Source organism: Meleagris gallopavo, chromosome 2, assembly GCF_000146605.3.
Source record: "Meleagris gallopavo isolate NT-WF06-2002-E0010 breed Aviagen turkey brand Nicholas breeding stock chromosome 2, Turkey_5.1, whole genome shotgun sequence".
Lineage (NCBI taxonomy): Eukaryota > Metazoa > Chordata > Aves > Galliformes > Phasianidae > Meleagris > Meleagris gallopavo.
This window is the reverse complement of record NC_015012.2, coordinates 81,193,146-81,203,493: the sequence shown is the minus strand read 5'-3', so window position 1 is coordinate 81,203,493 and position 10,348 is coordinate 81,193,146. Positions and strand designations below refer to the sequence as shown.

At 37.2% G+C, this 10,348-nt stretch overlaps 1 protein-coding gene across 1 annotated transcript; it reads right to left on the bottom strand.

Annotated features, from left to right (window-relative positions):
• Positions 1-294: 294 nt before the first annotated feature.
• OGFRL1 (opioid growth factor receptor like 1) lies at positions 295-9,380 on the bottom strand. Its single transcript, XM_010707762.2, has 7 exons — positions 9,369-9,380; positions 9,173-9,259; positions 8,539-8,620; positions 5,395-5,473; positions 5,216-5,282; positions 4,931-5,076; positions 295-3,224 (listed from the first exon to the last, which is right to left on the bottom strand). The coding sequence occupies exons 1-7, from the start codon at positions 9,378-9,380 to the stop codon at positions 2,471-2,473; spliced, it is 1,227 nt and encodes a 408-aa protein (XP_010706064.1). The 3' UTR covers positions 295-2,470.
• Positions 9,381-10,348: the final 968 nt, after the last annotated feature.

The window sequence follows — 10,348 nt, the reverse complement described above, 5'->3', positions numbered from 1 at the left end:
AAAATCAACTTTTACAGTAAGTACTTAATTAAGAGTGGACAACCAGCAAGCACATGCAGGGTAGCTGCAAGTCACGTTGCAATAACAGAATAACATATTGTAGTGAAGTTTTTTGGGTGTGCATCCCACAGAAAGCTACAACCAGCTTTCTGGTTAAGAGCTAGATTTCTTTCTATTGTTGTTCAGAAGTCAAATGAAGGAAAATCTCCTGAGATCATGTACAATCAAATTACAATATAAATATAATAAGACCCCTACTGATTCTTATCCTACTTGAACACTATGCAATTAAAAAAAAAATGTTTAACATCAATACTGAAGTCTAGAACTGAAGGTTCTGTATAACTAGCTTATACTTCTGTTCTTCATACACAGTGTAAATTTTCCCTATGCCATTCAAGTAATAACTATGTTAAAACAACGCTATTAAGTTGGCATGGTTAGGCACTCGAGATTTAAAAAGTCAGAGGCAGAACACAGAACTGTCCTCTCTGAGTGTATGCGTAAGGTTGGAGTCTTTAACTATATGGACTAATTTTATCTAAGCATTTCCTGCCTTCTTCTGCTCAGAAGGTCAGTGACAAACATGAAAAAGGGGACTCTGGTTCAAGACCAGGGCAATTGGAAGGTCATTCTCAGCACCAGCTGAGTAGTCATCTTTCATGAAGCATTGACTGTGAGGGAATTCTCTTGCACATTTCCATTCAGACAGACTCAATGCCTGTTGAGCAACCTGGGCTACCCTTGAAAAAAAAAAAAAACAAACAAACAACCACAACTGAAAACAAAGATTTACATACAATCCTTTCCTTACAAAAAAGCACAGAAAAAGTAGAAATATAGCTTCCCTCTGTTTCTTTTGGATGGAAAGAGCTTAATCTTTCTCCATAGGTGCCAAGATCTCTAATCACAACTCTGTTTGACCCCAAGAAAAAAAGCTACCTGGAGAAAGAAAGAGATGATGCACTGCCATAAAGGAAATTAGAGAAAAATACAAGACATTTTGTCTATGTTTTTAAACCCGTGAAGACCATCATTTTAAGTTACAAGACTCGAATGAAGTCTTGCAGCACTCTGACACTCAAACCATAGTCAGGTACTTGCTTTATAATATTTCATCAAAAATACATCAAAGGCAGTGGATAATATATACATTTTAAAATAGAAAATACATATAGTAGACTATTTTAGGACTGTAGAAAGCATGAGTTCTACCTACACTACATTTTAATCCATATGGTATACAATTAACTTGCTGGGTAGCATCTTGCTTGACTGAATGGCATGAAGTTAGAAAAAGATGCTCAGGAAAATCACGTGGTCATTAAGTAAACAAAACCAAAATTCCTATCTGCTCTAGTCAGGCTGGCAGACAGGCTTCTTTCAGTTCTCAGCCTACTGAATAACATGAAAAAGTGAAAAACCTCTGACAGAGAGAAAAGATTTGAATCTCCTTTCACTCATAGACCAGCAGGACTGGCTTTCTACCACAGGCCAGCATCAGGAGATTCTGCATTGTACAGACCTCACTCAAATTTAGTTCAGATTCAGCTGGACAGGCCAGGTGACATTTCCTCCAGTGGCTCTGATGGTTAAGTAGTGTTTTCCTGTGGGGAAAAACAAAACAAAACAAACAAAAAAATAGAACTGCTTTTGAGGCTGCTGGCGGTTGATCCCTGGGGAAAGGGGCTTTCCAGCTGCTAAAGCCAGCTGTTGAGAGACAGAGAGCTAGAAAACTTTCATACTGAGACCAAACCTAAGAATGACTCCACCTCACAACCCTAATCAGCAGAAGCAGCAAATGAGGCATGAGGAAACCTTAAAGAGACTAAAATATAAAGTGCAACTTTCCTTGTACCCAAAAGCTGTGTATACAGTTCCACTGTAACTGAACATTTATTTGATGTATCGGCTATTCAGCTGCATAGGATGTTTCAAGATCTGTTGTCTCAGACAAGGGTGCTAATCTAAGGTAAAAGATGCTGTGCAAATGCTGCCATTAGACATAAACACAGTTCCTAAGGGAAAAACCACTTGTGAAAAATTTTGCTTTTGAAATAATTTCTAGTCATTTCACAAAAAGAAATCAACACTGAAAGAAACTTCAATTCGGATGTTCTAAGACTTAGTAGAAAATTACATTTAAAATAAATAAATAAATAAATACTGGATGAATTTAATGGGAAAAAGTGCTATTTCTTTTCCTGCTATGCAATATGCCCGGAAAACATAATGAATTCCCAGGCTTTGAATTTACACAATAATTTTAAATAACTACACTTGATTCTCATCTGATAAACCGAGATTAAAAAAAGCAAAATTCATTAGCGTAACAGAAGCCTAATCTGATGCATTCCCAACAAGTTTCAACATTTTATACTAGATTAGATGTAAATTTCACAAAGAATGAAGAAGTGATGAATAATTTGCTTCATTCATTATGAAACAAAGACTTTTAACCTCAGACTCATCATTTGATCTCATCCTTGGTTTTTGTAGTGATTCCTCCTGCAGGTGCATCCTCATCAAGGTTATCTTGTAGATCTGACGACACATTATTTGAACAATTCTCAGTGTCACATAAAGATTTATCTATAACGCCTGAATGATTTCCACAGTCATTGTTCATATTTTCATCATCCTTTTTGGAATGAGAAGTGTCCTCTTTTTTGTCCGAAGGATCATGAATTGCTTCTGATTTTGAAAGCTGACCGCTATCAGTACCGCTGTTCTTTTCACTGCTCTGCTTAACAGCATCACAGTTCATTTCTTGTTCATCCTGATCATTTTCTTCTCCATTTTTTGTGAGTTCTACTTTTCTCTCTTCAGTTGCTTTACTAACTGAGGTTCCACTCGTGGATGTACTCTTAGGCTCCTTCAGTTTCTTATGCTTAGAAATATAACTACCGTGCACAGAAATTGGAGATGCTGGCTTTTTATTTGTTTTGCTTCCCTCTGACTTCTGTTTTCTTGGGGGTCCCCAGATAAAATGCTCTGATGGTGTATAATGCTGCTGAGCAAATCTCAGGAGCTTTCTCCTTTCTCTTCGGTCTCTAATAGTATACACAAAATACTCTAGAGCACTTTGCTTAATATTGGGAATGGTATCTTCCACAAGAGCTTCATGGAGAATAAATTTTACCAGGGGAGATTTGAAACTCTCATATCCAAGTTCACCAAGACTTTTCAGAATTCGAGTGATTCTCAAGTAGTTGTGTTGAGACCTTTGGAAGAAAAGGTTAAAAAAAAAAAATCCATTGAATCAGAAAAGAAAAGCCTTATAGAAGCAGAACTGGAAATACAATTTCTCATTCATTTTTAATCACTCAAGATATATGCTTCAAACTTTCTGTAGTTTTATTTCTCACAGCTGATGAAGCCTGCCAGTATCTCCTTTGCAAGGATGTTGGGACTGAAAATTAATGTCTACAAAAGGTACTGAGGCAGTAGATGAAATAAATTTATCTTCTGAAATTTCTTCTGAAGTGTGAAGTCCCTCATAAACACATATAAGTAAACAATATAACTTAAACACCTAAAATTCACACAGCAGAAGTTAGGTTAAAAGAATCACAACTCCTGATTTAAAGTAGCATAGCTGCTCTCTAGTATTATAATGAGTAGCTACATGATAGTGTGTACACAAATAAATGCTCATATAATTACTTTGTATTATAACAACATAGTAATTACAATGTATGAATGTGCAGTGAGTGACATTTGGGTCTCCTGAAACCTCATTTTATCTTTGGCCTGACTCTGAGCATGTCCCTATTAGTTGGCTCATAAAATTTGAGTGAAATTAGTGACAAATTATCCCTATTATTCAGATTTAACCACCAGCAATCCTACCTTAAGAAACAAGTTTTCATTTAGACAGGAGAACAAAATACTGCAAGAAAACTCCCTGGCCTTAGAGCTAAAACTAAAGCAATCACAAGATGTGAAAAGAAATTTTAAAAACATTGCACTGGACAAAAGTCAGTGCAAACTTACTCTCCCTGTAATGATGAAGTAAGGTGACAAATGGTCTGCTGCTGAAAGCTGAAGGTAAGGCTTGACTCAATACAAGTCTAAGCACTGTAGTTAATAAATATCAAATTCAAAATAGAACGTGTTTTGAGGACGGAGGAATATTTCTATTAGTCAGTTTCCATACAGGTGTGGAGAATTTGATTTTCCTCAAGAAAAAATGTCAGTACAAAGACAAGCAGCCCATTCCCTATAACTGAGAAGCTGAGCCTTACAATCAAGTGACAGCATTCTGTAGCAAGACAGACAAATTACTTTGGAACTGTGATCTTCTTCAACACCATCTCAAGCTGTGTACAGAATGCAAGGATGTCAGCTCCTTAACAGGCAAGAAGCACAACCAAAAGAGAGGACTTTGGAACCTTCCAGGTCTCTGGGAAGACCTGACAGTGGCCTTTCAAAACCTAAAGAGTCTATAAGAAAAAAGGAGACAGACTCTTCAGCAATAGCACAAGAGGAAATAGTTTCAAGCTAAAAGAGGGGAGATTTAGACTGGATAGGAGGAAAAACTTGGATTTTTTTGTAATAATAAGCAGAGCGAGGCACTGGAACAGGTTGCCCAGAGAAGTGGTGGATGCCCCATCCCTGGAGAGATTCAAGGTCAAGTTGAAAAAGTCTCTGGGCAACCTGATCTAGCTGTGGATGTCCTGCTTCATTGCAGGGGAGTTGGACTGGATGACCTTTAAGATCCAACTCAAATGATTCTGTGATATCATTTTATGATTCAAAGAAAGGAGGAGTAAGAACGTACAACAGACACAAACTAGACATTGAGTATTTCTTTTTATCTTTTTTCCTGGCGACTTTCAGAAAAATATATCTTCCCTTTCTGTAGGAAACAACAGACTAAAGAGATTCCATAGCAATTCTACAGAGTCCAACGCATGTCATTACTTACTCATTCAAATGCTGAAATCTTTCTTGCCAGTTAGCAGCTCGTGCTACGTTTCCAGTTTTATCAATTAGTTTTATTCCAAAAAATTCCAGCATCATTTTGTAAGCCAAAAGGAATCTTCTAATTGCTTCTTTTGTTTTCTTGAACTCCTAATAAAGAAAACATCCAAAATTCAAAGTGTCATTAAAGCAAGTACTTCTGCATTGTATAAAAACAACTCCGCATAACAAGAAGCAGTTATGTATCAATAGTAATGTGATGGTTTGTTTTAAGCTCAACTTGTATTACCTCAATTTCATACGTAGTTAATTCTTTCGCATAGAAGTTCAGACCTTGTTCCCTCAGTGGAAAAAGCCTGTTAAAAGAAACAATGAATTACAGGCCTCGTTAATGCCTACTACAACACAGTACGTAAACACTTAGCCCATTTAATCCTTGGAAATAGAAATAGGTAGTAAGTGACCAACCACTGTATGTATGTGTGGTTATGTTCCAGTTTTTCATAATCTCCTTTCCATTTGTTTAGGACTTCTTCAATATAAACTCCTGCATAAAAATAATTAGAAAAAATTGTTAGGTAGCCACCAAAACCAGCTTTCAGCTACATAAAGAAAGTACATGGCAAGTGCATCATACTGACAGAACACATGCTTTAATTTTCTTTCACGTACTGTGTAAAATAAGGTCTATTAAAAAACCTAATTTATTCAGTTGCTGAAACTTAATTAAAAATAAGAGTTTTATCAAATTTTAATTCAAAGAAAAAAATATCAATTGACTTAAAACACCTAAGGGTATATGACAATAACTTAAAGAAATACAATTTTCAAAATATTCTCATTTTCTAGTTTTCTTTATCACACTGACTGGTAATTGACAAACCACTTAAGTATATTATTGAAACATGAGTCAACTGCCATTGCTTTAACACAGGAAAGCTCTGTGTATTTATCATCTCTACGAAATAGGCCTCAACACTTCAATAAATCTTTCATTCTAGGAATCTCTCCAGCTGCAAGTAACGTTAAGATTTGAAAATCTTTGGCAATTTTCTGTGGCTAAGAGTATCGATGCCATCGCTATCAGTTGGAACTTGGAATTTCAGGTCAAGCTCATCAAATGGAAAGTTCAGCTTTTAGTAGTCTGAAAACAGCTGTGGCATTTAATCAGTTCCTCTTGCAATGACAGAGTGACAGAAAAAGGAGACAAAGTACACCTAAAAAAAATTAATCATTCTTCACATCAAGACAACGGACATGAAATTCAGTTACAGACCAGTGTGTCTTTTCACTGTACACATGCATATAAGGATATTACTTGTTCCAAAATCTATGCTCTCTTCCCATGAACAGCCAGTATTAGCATATTTTTAGTCTGAAACCAGTAGTTCAATCATGGCAGCATGGCCTCTCCCAAATTCAAATAGCACAGGAGTGACCTAAAAAGCCCAAAGCCTCAATTGAATGGTCTCCTATTACACATGGGATACCTCTGCCTGGTGAAATTTTCCATGTCAGTCCCAGTAACAACTGAAAACTCCCTTTGTACTTAAAAAAAAAAAAAAGTAGCCAAAGAGATAAGAACACAAAGTTTACATTGCAAGCAAGGCCGGAAGGCTGGGAAAGGATCTGACTAAGAGGCTCTCCTGCCCTCATAACACTCCACAGAACTTGTAAAGTAATTATGTTTCAAGTATCAGAAAGCTTCCCACTGAATTCCAAGGTCTAGAGACAGTGTAACTCAAGAGTCTGTAGATTGTGGAATTTAACTTCAGACCTAGGAGTGCTCTACAAACATCCTTTCTTTCCCTCAGTAACATTCCCCACTACTTCAGCCCATAATGCAGTCCCTCCAAATATTCTCATGGACCCAGGGCTAAGTTAAGGTGGTAACAATTCTTTCCCTTTCTCAAAAATACCATCACAGTCAGAGCTCTGTCATCATGACTTCAGCTTTCATGGCCTTTCAGCTAACTCTTGACACCACCACTCATGATTTTCTCCTGAAAGAGAAAATTTAAAACTTGCAAAAACCAGGAGGCAAGGTGTCCTCTAGCTTCCAAGACTCTTCTCCTGGCTAATCCTCTAGAATACCTCCTTCCTTTTCCAGCCTTTAAAGGATCACCCAAAACCTTTTCTGTTTTGGGCTCACATGGCCCTCTGAACCTTTCCCTTTCTTTCTTGATCTACTCTCTGCAAGTGAATTTGCTGGTAATTCACAGACCTAAGTTTTCATCTAGCCAAGCTGAAAATGCAGTCTTCAGCATTAGCCTGCATATATCTAGATCAAAAATTCAGGATTATTATCTTTCTTTTGCGTTACCTGACTTATCTTCTCACTTGCTGAGGTTATTATCACTCTATTTTTTGCCTATCAACAGCTGTCATTTTCAAACTTCCAGGCTATCCTGACATTTTTACATCCTTCTTGATAACATTCCAGCTTTCCATCAGAATTTAGATATTTCATCTCAACATTGTTTTTCTTGACCTTGAAAAGCGCATTGTTGCCAACTGTACATCTACTTTGAATGCTGCTGAGAACACATTTTTTTTATTAAAAAAAAGACTGCTATTTCTAGTAAACTTTACTATTGTATTTTTTTTTTTGTCTTCATGTTCTTCCAATTGTGGAGTCTGTGAAGTCCCTTTCTGTAACATCAGGAAAAATATATATATATATATAAACCTTCACTTTCAGTCTTTTGTGATCTGTCCAATCCCACAGTGTCAGAACCTGTTTGCTGCTAAGAGATTGATTCCTGCCTCTGACCAGCCCTCAAAAGCAGCCTCCACTTCTCACTCCTTATGTATTCAAATACACACTTCTGTATTTCAGCTCCTCTCACGCTGAGAAAATCTCTCTGCATACACCTTCAAAACAACCTTCTCATTCTTTCAAAACTCTGCTGCTTGAAGTTTTCTTTTCTTTTTTTTTTTCTCCAATGGCTGAGCTCTCGTGTCAAGACTCCTGCTTATCGTTCTAACCAGCACTGTTTTACTGTCTCCTTCTGCTTTCCCCATCTGTCTGCAACTAAAGTATGAGAGACAAAAGGATAGCAAACTCTCTAGAGCAGGACTTGTCATTTTCCAGCTTGCTCTATGTTTGCACAGTACCTTGCATGTGAGAGCCCTGCCTCATTACCAGAACCACCAGGGACTCTGATTATTATACTACTGATAACAAAACAATTTCTCACACATGAGGAAGTGACAACATATTCATTTTCCCCTCACATAGTGCTAGGAATAACACCCTAAGCCCTGTCACTCTTTTTCAAGCAGTAAGAGTTTGTTAAACATGGTGGAACAGCATTATCTTTGTTTAACAAAAGGCAGTGGCACTAGTGTAAATGTGTTGTGCTAACAACATCTCATCGCATTTTTCAGCACAAGAAAAGCATGACCTGTCTAGAGGAGAAGCAAACTTTGGTTTAAGCATTATCAACCTCTGTGTAAACTATATGCTAGTCCAAGACAGGAAGTTCAAATCATACAATATATAGCTGTACACTTCTAATTTATCAGCACTGTAAAAATAACAGTTTCACTTTGTTATTGTTATGGGTGAACATTCTACTGTTATCATTATTACTGTCACAGATTACTCACCATCAGGTTTAAAAGGGATTTTATTTTTGTAAAAGCGGAGATTGCACAAGTCATTTTGGTATCGAAGATCTTTAAAGTTCTGCTGAAAGACAGAAAATAGGACATTATCAGCCTACAAAACATAACCCACTACTGAGAACACCCACAAAGTGACATTCTGCTCTTTGAATAATTTGAGGACAATAAAGGTTCAGCATTTTAGAAAAACTGAAAGAACTTCAAGATTCAGCTCAGGTAAGCAGTTTAGAGATTTGCCGGTTCCTTCTGACCACCTCCTTCTCCTACTGAGGAGAAACAGCAAGCATAGCAGCACCTGGCCTTCTTGGCTTCAAGAGACCAATAATACATTATCCAGACTCTGTGTACCCTCTTCAGTTTTCAATGCATACATCTCTTTCTGGGATTCTGTCACTATTCCCAGGCTTACACACCTCATGTGTTTGCACATACATCTAGGATGAAAAGATGCTGCCCTTGTTTCATCCACCTCTCACCAGCATACACTGGGCCTTTCCAGCAGCTTTATGACTATTCTTATTTCTCATATTTATTAAGCATCATTACATTCAGGATTTTCCAGGTTGTATGCTGCTCTCTACTAAAAAGAGAATTTTAAACCGTAAAATATTCTTACTGGATACTGATGTCGGTACTTGTATAAATCCCTTGCTGCATAGAAGCTTCTCTTTGGCTTGGCTGTCAGCTCTGTTCCATCACCGCTCTGAAACATTTAAAAAGTAAATAATAATGGTACACAAACACACCAAATACTGAGCGCAAGTAATAGTAAAGTAATTATTTTTCACAGTATTTCAGCAATGTAAACATACACAAGTACACATATTTGCCTACTGTCTGGTCAAACACCAAACATCTTTCTGCTGAATACATACACATACTTACTCCCAAATTTAAAAGGTAAGACTTTGAAGCAACCAAGATGATGCTAATAGAAGATTAAATAAGTAACTGAATGTGAAAATTTTGAACAGGAAGCCACACTATTTGCAAATAATATTTGTCATGTGTATCTTGACTTAACTGCTCTCCCTGCATTCTGTGGAAGAAGACAGTCACAGAAAAGCCAATCTGTAGTTCAAATGCCTTCATGAACCATTCTGTATTATTCTTTCCTTAGAACTTAAGTTATAATCCTCGTAAGAAATACCCCGAAACTCCCAAAGGAAAATCTGCAAAGGGAAAATGCACTTGTACAAGGCCTTGCCCTGAATAGCAGCTGTTTGCTACAACCTGAAACAACCAGAGCACATCAAGGTCAATGGAAGTCATTCCATTGACTAGTGAGAACACTGGAAAAACCACCATGAAAAAAGAAGAAAAAGAAGTATTGCTCTACAGAGCAATTCAACTTGCTGCCAACACTTTATTTTCTACATTATTTCTTTACAACTATACCGTAACAAAGAGATTTGGATTGTTTAATTTGCTAAACTAAGCTTCTGCGCTAAGACTAATGGCCAAGTAAGGGTGAAAAAAATACAGTAATTCCACACCTTGCCACAGGCAAGCAATAGATTAAAGTCACATCTAAAAAGGGAAACTCCTGAGATCACAGTTTGTTATCGTACACTCATTGCTTGTCAGTATAACACTACTGACAGGCATTTGTTTCCATGCAGCCCAACTCGGACTGCAGGCAAAACGCGCTTACTTGAGCAAGCAATAGCCCCTGATACAGGCATCAGCAAGCCACCAGCACGGTGTATCAAGTAGAAAAGAAAACAATAAATGCGTATACTTGTTTAATTTTGCACAGCTGCGGTTCGTAAGCCAAAAACCCAGACCCAGT

What these genes read in the sequence shown, in the direction of transcription:
- OGFRL1 (XM_010707762.2), bottom strand. An exon ending in AGTACCGACATCAGTATCCA is followed by an intron (nt 8,621 to 9,172) that starts GTAAGAATATTT and finishes TCTGTCTTTCAG; the next exon opens with CAGAACTTTAAAGATCTTCG. An exon ending in AATCCCTTTTAAACCTGATG is followed by an intron (nt 5,474 to 8,538) that starts GTGAGTAATCTG and finishes ATTTTTATGCAG; the next exon opens with GAGTTTATATTGAAGAAGTC.